The sequence below is a fragment of the Heterodontus francisci genome, chromosome 14, assembly GCF_036365525.1.
Source record: "Heterodontus francisci isolate sHetFra1 chromosome 14, sHetFra1.hap1, whole genome shotgun sequence".
NCBI classification, from domain to species: Eukaryota; Metazoa; Chordata; class Chondrichthyes; order Heterodontiformes; family Heterodontidae; genus Heterodontus; species Heterodontus francisci.
The window spans coordinates 82,728,737-82,744,607 of NC_090384.1; the positions used below are offsets into that span (position 1 = coordinate 82,728,737).

At 40.9% G+C, this 15,871-nt stretch overlaps 1 protein-coding gene across 2 annotated transcripts; it reads right to left on the reverse strand.

The window, feature by feature from the left end:
- Positions 1-1,463: 1,463 nt before the first annotated feature.
- Positions 1,464-8,631, reverse strand: bdnf (brain-derived neurotrophic factor). 2 transcript variants are annotated; one of them, XM_068046908.1, is made up of 2 exons: positions 8,319-8,631; positions 1,464-2,617 (listed from the first exon to the last, which is right to left on the reverse strand). In XM_068046908.1, exon 2 carries the CDS (start codon positions 2,594-2,596, stop codon positions 1,835-1,837), a length of 762 nt encoding a protein of 253 aa, XP_067903009.1. In that variant the 5' UTR covers positions 2,597-2,617; positions 8,319-8,631; the 3' UTR covers positions 1,464-1,834. The 2 variants fall into 2 exon arrangements, with proteins under 2 accessions (XP_067903009.1, XP_067903008.1); XM_068046907.1 differs by lacking the exon at positions 8,319-8,631 and adding an exon at positions 5,947-6,053.
- Between the last annotated feature and the right edge of the window lie 7,240 nt (positions 8,632-15,871).

Sequence of the window (15,871 nt, forward strand, 5' to 3'; positions counted from 1 at the left end):
TGCCATTTTCGATCTCAAAGTTGTGTTATGACTTGAAAAATATGAGTGTATAAATTGCCTAACCATCCAATAAAACAAACACTTCATTTTTTTAAACTTACAAAAGTGTAACTTTCTTTGACTTGCTTTTTAAATCTCTGTCATTAAGGTTAATATTTACACTAAAAGCACTGGCAATCATGCAGTGTTTGTAATCTGTACCCGATAATCATTCACTATTTTGGACTTTGGAATTCAGAGTTAGGACCATAATAAAATGACATTGCTGATCCGAGACCATAAGCAGTGCAAGTCGAGAAAAATTTCTCATTTCCATTAGATGGCGTAGTTCTGCAAGGGACCACCTCACCATCCAGAGTGAGAGTGATGAACGTAGGGTACTAGGTATGGGATTCATACCATGTGAATGAACCTGAGGCGGAGAAAATCTGCTGTTGGATGTTATATTAAAGGTTAGGTTCCTTGTTGTTACCTTTTACAAGCCAAAGAAGCATATTTTGATTAAAACGACTCTCAGTTTATCTTGCATTAGAGACGTTCCAACGTGAGGCTGAAGAGACAGCCAAGTGGCATAGATGTAATATATAGCCAGGTTTGCTAGGGGATTCTATGCTGCTTTAGGTTGTAGGTTGTCATTTATTCGATTTGATGCAAAACATAACAATAAACTAAGAAAATAAATATCAATATAAATCAGAAATGAAACTGTTGGAAGGTGTGCATTAAAGCTACTTTGGACTCTGCCTTTCAGGTAATTAGTAGTGAGTCCACTGATAACTGAAAACCTGAATTCAGGTCTCAGGTCTGTCAGAAAGTCTGCATTTAGGTGCAACATTGGGGGCAGGGTAGAAGATAACCTTCCCCTCCCACTTTTTCCTCATGGGTTATATTCCTCTCTCCCCACCCTAAATCCCAGAATTACTCATTGCCCTTCCCCAGTTATATGCGTGGTGGTGGTTTGTGTTCTTAGTTGACACAAATGATAATAGTTTTCATATTCTAAAAATCTCAGCTTTAGTCCATGTTTTGAAAGACCTCCACACTCGTATTACTAAAACGCATTCCATATCAAGACAATATGTTTGATATGTCCTCCCAGTGAAGTTCTGATGATTTGTCAGTCTTAATGGTCTGCCAGGTTTACTTGTATAGATGGCGATGAAAGGAGAGAAACACTCAGCTCCATCCAAAAGGTCCAGTTCTACTTGTTTCAATATTATGCATATTTGTTTTGTTTTTGAAAATGAAAAAAAAATTGAATTGGGCAACAACCTGCTTTCATACTGGCGTAATGTACTGCACGAAAGGAGTTGAGCATGTTAATTCTATCCCCAAGGGAATAAAATAAAAACTAGTAAAGATTGACGACAGCACCTTGACTTTTTAATTCCAACGCTACCGGTAGAAGGAAAAGCAGTCAACAAATATAATACTAATGAGGAATATAATCACTTACTGTCTACTGTAAACGGAATATTTGGTTGGACTTTCCAATGGACAGATTCTTATTGAACAACTGAAGCAGCATGCAATTTTTTTAAACTTTCGTTTCATTTCTTGGCAACGTCATTCAACAAACCACGATATTTTGAGGAATGTAATACAGGCTTATTGATTTTTTTTTTAAGTTGTGCGCAAAATGATTGTTTTTTTTCCTTCTCGGGCCATGGATATGTTCAATAAATAGACCATAAAACCACTTTTTTACTGTATAAACTTCATTTATACATGCAGTCCATAAAATTTTCTGTATCGCTTTGACGGAAATAATTTACCCTGTATGTAATATATACAAATAGATAACTTCTCAATAAAATCTATATACACGAATTCACTATCTTCCCCTCTTAAAGGTCAATGTACATACACAAGAAGTGTCTATCCTTATAAATCTCCACCCAATTTTTTTCCTACTATCCATGGTGAGGGCTCGCACATAAGATTGGCTGGTTTTGCACTGGGAGTTCCAATGCTTCTTGTCTATCCCTCTGCAGCCTTCGTTGGTGAAACCCTTGGGGTTGCATTTGGTCTCGTAAAAGTACTGCTTGAGTTGGCCATTCTGGACGAGGATCTTCTCCAGGACGCTGACCGTCTGGCCCGACATGTCCACGGCTGTCTTTTTCTTGTCGGCAGTCACCCACTGGCTAATACTATCACAGACGCTGAGCTCTCCCCGTCTGGACGGGTCTGAGTGGCGCCTGACCCTCGCTGACATGTTGGCCGCCTCCAAGTAGTTCCTGTACTCCTCCATCAGAAAGAGCAAAGGGGGCTCCAAAGGCACTTGGCCGCTCAGCATCACCCTGGACGAGTACAAATCCGCCTCCTTGCCTCCTCCTCCTCCGTCACTCGGCCGGGCCTCCGGCTCCACCTCCAGGAGTTCTTCCAGCACATGCTCAACCGTGTTGGCCAACGCCCCTAGTCCTCGTGAAGAGGCGGCATCTCCTCTTCCTCCTCCAGCCAGGCCGTCCAGTGTCCCGTGGGGCCAGAGCCCGGGGTAAAGAGAGGCGCCGTCACCTCGGCCTCCAGCTTCTTTCATTGGGGCAGCTTTCAGGCAACCGAAGTATGAGATAACCATAGCAAGGAACAGGATGGTCATTACTCTCCTCACCTGGTGGGACTGTGAAGGGGAGACAAAAAGGAAAAAAAGCACCAAGAACATTGTTATTCGAAAGGTTATGATACAATTGAGACTTTCATAAGTTGCAAACTATGGACTTGTATCTTACTGTGCTAGTAGGTGTGTCAAGTAACGAGATCTCAGCGCTATTGTCGCTACTTAAAGAGCAATTCGATCCCCAGCTGTGGGCTTAATGAGTATAAACTTGTCCCTAATCTATAAAACCAACTTTGTTGTGATCAAAGGAACATACTCTACCTCATTTATAAAGAAATCTACGAGATAAGCGCAAATCTCAAATGTTATCAGTTCCGGTGAATAACTTTTATGAAAGGGCATTTCTCCCAGATATAGTTACGATTAGCAAATTGATCGACTATTTTATCCATGTTTACCAATCACACTACGTTTTGGATACCAAGGAAATCACGAATTAATGCAACTGTCTTGGGCGTCTGTCTGGGTCTGCTAAATAACAGCAGCTATGATTCAAACATAAAATATTAACGTTCGCTGGTTTTTGCTAAAAAAGCGAGGGCATTTTTGAGGTCACGCCATCATGTGCGGTGACGTCACCCTCCTTAGGGTTTTACATTATTCATTTTAAACAATGTTGAGTCCATCGTTCCATTCTCAAGATTTCCACAGCACTGCACAGAACAGATCATCAGGGAACAGTATTGAAACTTTTAGACACTTGGCAATTAAAATGAAAAAATATTACATACACGTATACAGCTGTAAAAAAGATCATGTTGATTAGATTAAAATTACGTTACTGATTTACAATGCCACCTTTAAAAAGACTGAACCCCATTTCAAGGCTGAATATTTAATTTCCCCCTTCACATCAAACTTTTACTAAAACTCGATGCTTCCGACACAAATCTAGGAGTATATTTATGCAACATTTTAGCTGTGTTCCTCACCCGTCTAAAGTGAGGTCGAATCAATTGAGAATTTTTTTTTTAAGGACAGGCCAAAAACAGAACTTGATAAGGTTGGTCAATATGAAGTTCGCTGGTAGTTACTGAGAAAAAAAGCATTGTTTCTTTAAAGGTTGTAAAGTGCTTTGTAGTGTATTGATATACAAGTGTTATTGACCATGTTCCCATATCTCGCAGGTGACGACAGGTTACAAATATTGACAGAAACGGCTGATCACAGCTTACAGTTCGCATTTGGAGGGATCTGGTGACGCGAAAGGTGGGGGTGGGGACACGGTGGCGATGAAAGAGGCTGTATGCAGTATATTCATCTCCATACGTTGCCATAACATTCTCAGCAGTACAACTGGTGCAAGAATACAGGTTAAGTACAGGGCACATTAACTAAAGGCCTAGTAATGGATGTCTCTTACAGTTCTTATATATCCCTTCCCGCATCGCATTAGCCAAATACTGCAAGGTTTGACAGGATAGGAAAGTTAAACAGTTATTAGCACCATCAATCATTAACAGGTCTGCTACTGCTCCTCCGTAGACTGCTAAAGGGAATTCTACAATATCGGTGCAACAGTTAAAAGCACTTCAAAAATATTGTAGCCAGCACTACTACAATTAATAAAACATACCAAGATAACGGAATAAATATTCCAAGTGGAAAATATCTGGTCATATAAATAAAGGAAGTTACACTTTACTGTGTGATGTTTCTTCACATTAAAAACATCTGTTACCGGATTACAACCAGCCAATAAAAGTGTTAGAGCAAATTAATGCAATAAACAATTTCATTAATTCGAATTTTTTTTTTAACAAAATGGTAAGTTCTACGCACTGCTGTATGGCAGTTGTGATTAATTACATCGTTGGTAATTAATACATGAAAAATGCGACCAATTGTTATTTAAGATGCAGTTAACAGAATGCTGACACCCAAACGTGACGTGAATGTCACAGCAGAAAAAAGTCTGGCAATTAAAAGAACAATTTTCCAATTGTAGCATGATAACTGCTTCCAGTGCATTTTCTCGCCTGCTTCCAAGTCATTTAAAAAAAATGAGCTGACTGTTTGACAGCATGGAAATCCATGACGGTGTTATGAGTCCCTTAAGACAAACTGAGAATTCCGCATCAGCAGAGTTTCCCTTGGGCTAATTTATAGCGCACTCTCAGTAGGGATATACTCACTCCACTTAGTTAAGCTCAAGAGAACCTAGCCATAAGTTGGGAATGGGCGAGGGACTATCGTCCTGAATAAATTTCCTGTAGTTAAACATTTGGAAGACCGAAACCGTCATCTTTGCCTCCCCAGCCCCCCACCCGGCCAGAAACGCCCATACCCCCCGCCACAAATACCACCACTTTCCTGGTCACGGTCTTAGGTTAAAGCTGATTGCTCGTAACCTGGGAATCCCACGTCACCCTGGCTGAGCTTCTGGCCGCATATTCTCGCCACCGCACAAAGAACGCCTACTTTCAGCTCTGTCCCTCCTTTTACTGAAACCCTCATTCATGACTTTGTTGCCTCCAGACTTGACTATGACAGTGCTCTTGGCCGGCCACTGATCATTCACCCTCCACAAATTTCCACTGATCCAAAACTCGCCTATATTCTAGCCCCCACTCATCACCTCGTACTCATTGACATACATCGGTTCTGGTGTTCCAAATTAAAATTCTCATCCTTATGTTCAAATCCTTCCATGGCATCACCCATTCCTATCTATATAACCTCCTCCAGCCCACCAACAACTCTGCATATCCCCACTCTGGACTCTTGTGCATCCCCACTCCCTTTAGTCCACAGGTAATGGCCATGCCTTCAGCTGTCTAGATTCTACACTTAGGAATTCTCTCAAATCTCTTCATCTCTCTTTCCTCCTTTAAGACCCTTTCTAATACCATCCTCTTTCCTCAAACTTTGAGGCATCCTTCCTAATATCTCCTCGGCTTGGTGTCAATCTTATTAGCTTCTGCGAAGCGCCTTGGTATGTTTTTCGATGTTAGAGGTTTTATATAAATAGTTATTTAACGAGCGTACGTATATTACTATAGTTTAGGTCGTCAGATCCAGGAGGATTCTCTGTTAACTCCAGATATTCCTGTAAACCAACATCCTGGGTAGGAAGAATTCCAGCCCTTGGTGTCAGTTGCCTTCAGGCCAGTCACTAACTGGAGCACTGCCTGGCTGAAATAATAGATTGCCGAGTTTGCCACAGGGAAGCAAGTTGATTCCTCATCAGGTATGGCATGAGAGGCAACTTGAGTCCAAAATGCACCCCCATTCAACATTTCCCCTTCATCGCCTCCCCGTATTATGAGACAAATCGACAGGTTCTGCCTTGAGCTCTCTCTAGGTGACAGCTTTTGAGCAGCAGAACTCACCATAAAACACTCAAGAACATTGGCCATCATTCTCCTGACCACGGCATGGACAAACCAGTCATTACCGAACAAGGCACAAACTGGTGCAGAGGAATTTTTAAAAAGTGCAACTTCTCACACTGGAGCTTTTCCCCCTCATGTCTCAATTTATGAATGGCACATTATACTTCTGGGGAATGAACAAAGAAAGCAGTGCAGATATATTTACATTTCAGAAGGCACGATTTACATTTCAGATGACGGATCACACACTGGGAGTTGGACTTGCGTCATTGTCGCCGGCTTTCTAAATTTAAAACTGGTCAGTGACATCCAGCACCGTTCCCAAGAAATCTGTATGACTGCGTCGGTCATGACATGTGACAGAGGAAAACAATACATGGCTGTTTAAAAACACATACGATGAGTTTTGCAAGTGAATTCCGGGGATGACGAAGAATATTGTTTTGTTTTTTCCTTCCAGTCCATTCATCCTTTATTTGTTTTGGTCCAGTAAACAAAACTGACCAAAGAGCCTGTGTCCACCTGACACCAGCGCCTTGTCTGCCTCTCCCGCGCGTTGCACGCAATTCATTTACTTTGTTTCCTGCTCTGTCATTAGCAGCTGAAAAGCAACTTTCGTTGTTGCAATTGTCTTTAAGCCTGGTTCTTTTCAACAAGGCCAAAGGAATTCATAAAATAAAAACCCGTGTTCAACATTACTGTCAATTGTGCAGTGAAGTGACCACCTTTCAAGGTTGGATTAATTGGACTTTTTTTTAAATCCAAGGACAATACTTTGATTTTCGCGATCTGTAATTTCAAGATTTCTCTCATTTCTGACACTTAACGTTTAAACTATTGACAATAAGTGTAAAAAGCTCAAAACATTGTAATGGTCTCAATGCCCACTTGGTGCCACTATTGCACGCAGCTGACTGCACTTTACCCAGATGCTTCTAAGCACGAGATTGTACAGTTGATAGCTGAATTTCACATTCTTTTGATTAACTAAATGTGACGGATTGTGCCAAAGCATTTATTTACAGGCAGAACTTGAGCAATGATTCAGAGCAGATCGCTACAACTATGGGAGCAGATTGCCCGCATTCTTGGTTGGAAAAAAATAAACTCAGGTTGTGCGTAAACTTAAATAGCAAGAAGTCTGATCAAAGTCCACGGTAAACCCTATAAGCGTGACAGACTCTTTATCACTTGACCATACACTGCAAACTAATTGACACAATATCAGCGGAAATCAAAGAAGAAAAATATTTCGGGGGTGGGCACTGTTCCCTTAAACATGGAAGTTTCAGCATGGATTGTACGCTGCACAATGCACATTAACTTACATCCACAGACTTACATGTGTGAGCATCTTACTACTTCATAACGTTGGATCCCCCCGCCCAAAAGGTGAGTAAATAATAATTAGTACTAACCTTAAGTTACAATATAGTGAGGTAGAAAATTCTCGCGCTATAACCTATTATCCCTTTGGTGTGGAATTGTTAAGCGGCAATCGATGGAACTCCCAGTTTAAGCCGAGAAGCTTTAGTTCACATCTTGTTGAAAAGGGCAGTAACACGTCTACTCGGAAAGGGAGCCTTGTGGGGTTCTCATTCTGCTTCCCAGCTCTCTGACTGATCGCTAGCGCGGCCCCGGCTCGGGTTTCCTATAAAATCTTTATGAGATCTCCAAGTTATTTGCTGCAAGGCTTAGCTAGTGTGTGAGTGTGTGTTTTACAACCCTCGACAGAGCGTGTTTCTGCAGACAACATGTTTTGGCGACTTGACAACAAGGAATTACTTAGATCTCGACATGTATAGTCACTGACCGCCTTCTACAGCAGCAGTGTGATTTAAAAATCGTAACTTTTGACATTAGGGCAGAATGTGCAGACAATGTTATCGAAACACAGCCATAACGTTCAGATGTACACACAAATTACCTAAGCAACAGGAACAATTTTAGGAATGTAGTTCCGAATTGTGAATTAAGTTAACTTAAAATCGAAAACAAGTAGAACTGGCGCGGTGTGTATTTTATATTCTCGGATGTTGCCTTGCGTTGAATAAGTCTTCAGACTAGGTCGGTTTAGTCAATTGCGAGAGGTGTTCAAGTTCAACAATATTTAAATGTTTCCTTGTCTCTCGAATTGGATTTTGGCTAAATGCACTTGAACTACAACAGATACAATGACCCCTGGTACTTGTACTTAGAATTCAATCAAGTTAATAACCGCATTTCTTATTAATGAAACCCGATGATAGATTTACAGTCGCCCTTTTACAAAGTCCCATGAACTATATTTGCTGAACCAGTGCTCGAGAGCCACTATAATCTTCGTTCCAAATAATAATGTATAAAAATGCTGTTTTTTTAGAACCCACCGTTTTGTGTCAGGATACGAAAAAGCATCAACAGACTTTCATTTGGAACTTGCTGACACTCTCCTCCTGCCCCCTCGGTTCCCTCAGCTGAAACGACTTCTCTCCTCTGTAAATGGTAAATTATTGATGGCGGAAACTACATGGTGGGTGGACGGGGAGTAATACCATACTCATACACCAGCTCCATCTGATATTCCGATGGTGAGATCGCACGGTTTGTGCACTGAATATACATTCTAATCGACTGGAGCAGACTAAGACCCGCCGACTTCTAAGCTCTCACTTCAAACGGGGGTGGGAATCCCTCGATATGCTAAATAGAGCTGGTGACGTGCTCATCTGCGTTCACGTGATTCTTGTAAAAAGCATCAAATATTGTAAAACTCAGATTGCTTCCCCCATTTTTTTTAATATACAGTGCCCAATATTAATACGTGGTTGCAAAGTTAATTAATGATGTAAACAGCCAGAAACATGCACACAATCTGACGTTAGTACCTCATTCCTAATTAATATCACTTTGCAAAGTAATAATTGCACTCCCACGTTAAATTATCAGTTATATCTGGGCATATTTTTGCACCAGTTAAAATAGATCGCTTTCCAGCTTCGTGGCTTCAATCTGTCTGGTTAAGTGCATTTTGCAGAATAGCATAAAGGTCGATTGATTAACATTGAATCAACAAATTTAGATAGAATTATAAGTCGATCCGAGACCAGCTATAAATGCAGCCAGACACCGGATTTACTCAGTAGAGATGTTGCAATCCCATCCTACGCCATGCATCCGCTTATTTCAGCCAGGTGATGCCATTCACGTGATCGAGTCTGAGCATATTTGTTTTACAACAATTATTGGGAAAGGTGATTGCGTTTGTAGCCTACATTGTCTCACCAGTATGCTGTACAACCACAACCATAAATCTTCCAATACCGACGACTCATTGCTGTACTGTACATTTTTGACAAAAAAGTTACAAAGTAAACATTCTCTAAAGAAACACTTGCATTTGTATAGCGTCTTTCACGTCCTCAGGACATCCCAAAGCGCTTTACAACAAATGAAGCCATTTTGAGATGTAGTCACTGTTGTAATGTAGGAAATGCAGCAGCCAATTTGCACACAGCAAGCAGCAACGTGATAATGATCAGATAATATCTTTTAGTGATGTTGATTGAGGAATAAATATTGGCCAGGACACTGGGAAAACTCCCTTGTTTTTCTTTGAAATACTGCCATTGGATCTGTTATATCCACGTGAGAGGGCAGAAGGGGTCTCGGTTTAACTTTTCATCCTAAAGATAGCAGCTTCCACACAGCAACCTGGGTTTTGTGCTCTAGTGTGATGGCAATACAATAATGGGAAGTAGCTGACAGAATCCAAATTCTCGAATTTGTAGAGAAATACTATTTGTGTGTAGATACTAGTCACAAAGTTGGTTCTTAAGAATGACACCAAACCAGGTTGGCAATTGTGTACTTGATTGGTATGTTGGACATTGCACTTAAAATTAAATTGTCTTATTCCTCAAATAAGTGGCAAAATATCTTCGACCTAGAATTCAAATGAACCCACGTAATTGACTGAAATCATCTCTTTAAGTTAAATTCACACGACCTCATTGAGGATTGGTGGGGTTTTTTCAACCAAGGTGTAGAGACCTTGTCGGGGATTGTGGTCGAGCAGATTCATTCCAAGTGGACCATCACCATACTTCAAACAGACGGAAATGTCACGTGGCGTTAGTTGTAATAACTACATTCATTATAAAGCCGGGGGTAATTCCAGTTGAACAGCAAATACTCAAAAACAAAGTCAATACAAGACAGCATCAATGGAACTTATATGTGAGTGGGTGGACATTATACTAGTCCGGTGCCAACTGTTTTTGAACTGTGCTCTAACCTGACCGCTTCTGTAACTAGTTGTCAGCAGGTACACACCCACGTTTCTGCTTAATTATTGCTCAGAAAGCTTACGTTTAAGCAAAAAAAAAGGCTTTAGTAACATTTCTATGAACATTTATTAGCCTTTAAAATCCACACGCCTTTCTAGTCTTTTACGACTCAATTTATTAATTATTTACATTGCAGTTAATTGCACTTTAACCCAATTTTTATGATATTGCACTTTTCCCTGAAAGGTGACCAATGCATTAACACCCTTCGTATTCCAAACGGAAGCGCTAAATTGGTAATTTAAATCAAGTTTTCATTAAACTACACCAATTGCAATTCCAGCTGAATGATAATTACTGCGGATTAGAGAGAATTCTCAGTGGAATCCGCAAATCATTAGATCAGGACTCACGCCTACGTGCGCTCGCTCCGTTGAACTCAACAACTACCCGCTTCTCACTTTCGAACAGGCAAGATCTTTTTTTCTTGAAAGGGGAAAGAAAGAGGTTTCTGTCACAATAGAAGCGAAACTTTTCTACAGTCGGCAAGGTCCACCGTTTAAAACCTATTGCCTGGTTTTAATGGCATTCTCCATATTGTTTACCAGTCACATTGTGCACTTTCTGGCAAATTACAGGGTCCATTCTGCCGGTAAATAATCTGGCTAATAAACAACGTGATCAGATTTTGAAAATTCTTTTTCTATACTTCTTGTACTTGCTCCACTAGGACCATTGATTCTGAACAATGACGACAATTACTCTGGCACTGGATTTCTCAAACTCCCTCTTCGACATTTACACCTCATACCCAACAAAAAGGTTCCAAGTACGGTCCGAATAACAGAATAACCTTTCCTTCCCCCTCCCACTGTACTTTCTCAAGACTTGGGGCATGTTCCGCTTTAAAGGCGACGTGACAAGAGTTTTTTTTTGCACTGCGAGACCTCGGAGTTGGAAGAAACCCTGTTTTGACTGGGAGTTTTTTTTTTCCTTTGCGCGCTGCTGCCAAGTGATCTTTATATATAATTAAAAAAAACTGAATGGCGTGATGATGACAGCAACACGTTTAGGTGGGAACCGCTGGGAACATGTGTTCCGAACAAATCAAACTGTAATCATTTCACAGCGACCAAGTTAGCTTGTTGCGAGGGCGCACGTCAAGTTGCCATGGCAACTTCCAGCCAATCAAATATCCTCTCAGCAAATATCACTGAAAATATGACAACCAGCAGAAGGGAAATACTACTGAATGAATTGGCAAATCCATGCCTGGTGTTCTGGAAACGACAATGCACAAGATGTAAATCACGTTTTCTTTTCTATTTGGGGTCGGGGATACAAGATAGTTTTAAAAAAAAATATTTTATATTAATACTTTGGTTACATGTAGAGGTCGGGGCGGACCCTTTTAGTCGAGCACCCGCTCTCTAGCCGGCAGGACCCCCTCCTCACCCCGACTGCAGTTGCAGTGTTTCTGGGTATTAATACGGGTCCATTGAAAGGATCATGCAGGCGGATGCCCGATCCTCCTCAAGGCTGGGTGTGTTTACGAGGCTCTCAACAGTTGTAGCTTAGTTTCTCGGACAAACACCACACGCTACATTCTGGAATACAATCTGCCGAGCATTCAGTTTAAAAAAACACGACGGGATGCTTGCAACTCAAGCAGCGCACTTGCACTGTACAGACTGTACAATATTTATTCACACAGTCTTTGCCCAAAGCATGTATTCGAGACCAATATTCATGCTAGGGACATCTCCCTGGAGAAAAATAAAACACGGGAATTCATTGGGAAGGGTGCGGAGGTCAGGTCCTAAGGAATTTTCTCAATGCGGAGTTATGGTCACTATCAGACCTATTAGAATATTCCTTTGCGCAACGTGTCAGTTAAATCCAAATCAACATTAATGGAACCCCGAGCACTATTATGCACTTCCCATTCGCAGCCAGATGAACCTCCAACCTGAAGCATTCTAAACATGTCTTTTTTGGATAATAATAATTAGTTCGTATTGGAAGAGGCTGGTCTACAATGGTTGAAATGGTTTAGAGCGGTCCTTAACATTCTGCAACTGAAGTTAACTTAGGCTGCAAAACGGCAGCACTTTGCACGACATGTTATGTATAGTAAGTGCCGGGGCTTTCTCCAGACGGGAACCCAATATTGGATTAGATTCTGCTTGTATTTATTGCTGTGTGAAAACTGCAGGGTTTTGGTTTTGCAGCTCTCTGCTTCAAACAGCGCCGTCTGCCGATGCGAGTTTGTGGAGTGTGACGTCGGGCTGTGCGTTAAGCTTCAGCCTGTCCAGACTCATCTCCCCCAATAGACCAGAGCATCCGCTTCGACTTTAGCCAGAATAGCCAACTCTGCTGGGCTGACTGCTCACATCCTGCACTTACTGTTCACCACGAATCACTGACCACACAACCATTTCTATTTAAGCTATGTGCATGCACACAAAAGGAAGCGAGGGAACACTTTTTTTTGTCTCAGAAAAGTATAATAAATCTCACAACGAAGCAGGGTTATTTTGGGCAATCAAGAGGTTCAATTATTTTTGGGAATTTTGATCAGGATGAACAGCTTCCCACAAAACCACAGACGCGTCTCAATTGAAATAAGACTATGGCTCAATAGAAAACAATTGCTGTCTTATGCGGACATCTAGTAGTATATAGCTCTAATCCAGAATGGAAGACAAGCCAACATTGCATATACGGTTTACTTACCCTTCTATGAGCAAATGACATAAACTTAAGTCATCCTTATCAACCCTTCCATTTCAGAAAGTTACAATATAGTGATCTTGCCTTTTAAAGAATATTTTGCTACACTGAAGACTTCCATACACCGGAAAGAACTTCAAGCTGTAAGTGGCGACAAAACTCCAACTGGCAGCGATCAGATCTGTGATTGAGCTGTACGCTGCCTCGTAGGATCAGCTTTTAAAGATTTTAGATCTAAACCTCTCTTTTTCTGTGGCAATTACCATTTGATGACGCGATATCCTTGGTTTGAGTTGTTCTCATAGTCTGAGGCACCAACACGCTGTCCTCGGTGCTGATATCTCACTCAGGATCGCGTCAAGAACCCTTTTCATTTCTCTCTCCCAGCCCCCCACCCCACGAAAATTTATATTTTGATTACCTGCCGGTTGATATTTCTTTCGTATATAACTTATTCACGCGATGTCACGTGAATACTGTTTTGGCAAAAAGCTGTCCCAATAATATCTGATCACATGTCGCCCCTCTTTGTGGGGAAGTGCACATTCCCTTTAATTACACCTCAGCCACACAAATCGAGATCGTGCATGAATCCATTCAATTAAAATTTTGTACAAGCAAAATCTCAATTAAATTTGGCTGGTGCAAATTCAAAAGGAATTCTTTTCATTCAACTTGGGGCTTCGATCTCCCCGAGTGGTGCCAGAATTCTTCATATGTATCGTTTATCCCCGATAGATATCTCACATTATTAAAGATGACAGCAGTCACAATTACTCCCAGTTCACCCCGTCCCCCCGATAATTCACTTACCATTGTCTCTCACTGCCCAGGAAAGCGAGGTGTCTTAAAATCCAGTCTCTCCAACAGATGCTGGAAGGTAATGTGTCTTGTTTGAAGTCATCATGTGAACTTCTGCTTGCTCAGTGAATCGCCCACCACTTGTGTGACTTATGAATGTAATAACCCTTTGCAATATCCGCAGCTTAAACTCCCAACACCTTAGTGACTAGAAGACACGTACACAGAGGTGATTTAAACTTCCACATTTACGCATCACATTCGCTCAGAAAGACGTTTCAGGACTTACGTGATTCTAATGAATTAAGGAAATAATTGCTCTTGGAGATAGCGAGCTATCAGATACTATATGGCTGCGTTGTTTAGCATGCTCAGTACAGACATAATGGGGATAGTAGCATGGGTTAAATTGCGCATCTTTTAAAAAAAAACTTTTTTGTCCTGTCGTGAAAGTACAGTTTAACTTAACTTCCTGACACGTGGTTATCTTAACTACCTAGAAACATAGGTCTGAACTCAACATCAAAGGGATTTGCATACAACAGGTAAAACAGCACTTTAGTATTTCAATGTCTCTCTCACACTTCTGCTAAATTATTGCGTATCTCGGAGATTTCGCACTCAGAGAACTGAATTTGGTTATCAGAGACTTGGATTTAGCAGCGCTTTCTGCAACAAGCAAAAAAACGTCACCCCTTCCAGACGTATCATAACGCGACTCGCTCCTTTGCTGTTTGCAAAGAGCAAACATCTTACCTTTTGCTTCCAAGAAAAGTTTATAATCGGTAATACAATTAGTGACCACAACCTGTTAAAACCTGCCAAGCCTCAGTAACATTAGTATTTCCTTGGTACATGAACTCAAAAATTAATGAAAAGATAAATCCACTGTTTTGTATTTGGTCTGACGGTTTCCTTCAACTGCAATGCCCTTCAGTCACCAAGATACTTCTAAAAGTAGGCACCATTCTAACTTACCGCGTGAAAGATGCAGGTTGATTGCAGACGATCAAACCTGTGGCGTTTCAGCTATGCACCTAGCCTTCGATGTTTGCTAGAAGAATCAAGCCCAAGTACCATATAATAACCCAAAGTGACAGAATCCCTACATACAGGATGACGTGCATTTAAATATGAGTAATAAGCCATGTAGACGTATTGGTCTGTGGATAGCTTGGATGCTTGACAAAATGGTCCATACCATCACTTATTCGACAACTAACCTGGATCAAAAGGGGAATGAAACAAACCTCTCTGCGTGCTTTTGTTACATTTAGTATTGTAACTACCACATAGTTCTAATCATACTTTGAAGCGGACAAGTTATTTGTAACCCATTACTTTGCACTTCTAAATATATTTTAACAGCATGCTAATATATGCACTTGTTGCGTGATTGAATGCACTCTCAAATAGACGACTGTAGAATGGCTATAACAATGTATACAAACATATATGCAGATACATACAGATATTGATAACGGATAGCAACAGATAGTTATGTAGCTGTAAAGGTACAAATGTAGATTTTACATACGGAACATCGCGCCGGAATTCAAATACGCATATAGATAACATACATGCACCATTGCAGATGGATAGCCAGGCAGACCAAATAGAAGAATAAATGGATGGAGGGATGGATCAATAGAAAGAAGCTAACGCATTGAATCATTTCCAATTCATTCAGTGAGACGTCGAAGGTTCGACACAGTGATTACTTTTGCGTTAATTCTGTATTTTTTTCTTGAACGGTTCTTCTAACTCAAGCGCAGTAAATATAGTTACTCTTAGGTTCACCATAGCATGCAAAGTAATTGTAACAATACATGTAAGTGAGCCACCCAGAGAGCTCTTCTCTTGAGGTAGAATGGTTGTTGCAGGAGTTTTGCTGCTATGAACCCTGTTTGGAAAGGAGGAGAAACTGGATACGGTAATTTTGTTTATCTTGCAGAGATGAATTGACAATTGATGTCGGGTGAATTTTCTTACATGCAAACATTTCTGGTACTGGAATAAACAACCTCTCACACGCACTCATACCCATATAGCATTATTTATAGTCTCCAAGCAGCAGTGTCCTACCATGGGAATTAGTTGAAATAATCTACCTGGATGTA

Excerpts from the sequence above, each read along its gene's own strand:
- bdnf (XM_068046907.1), bottom strand. The coding sequence starts at position 5,976 with ATGATGGCCAATGTTCTTGAGTGTTTTATG. Across the intron at positions 2,618-5,946 it reads ATGTTCTTGAGTGTTTTATG|TCCCACCAGGTGAGGAGAGT; the intron begins GTGAGTTCTGCT and ends TCCCCTTCACAG.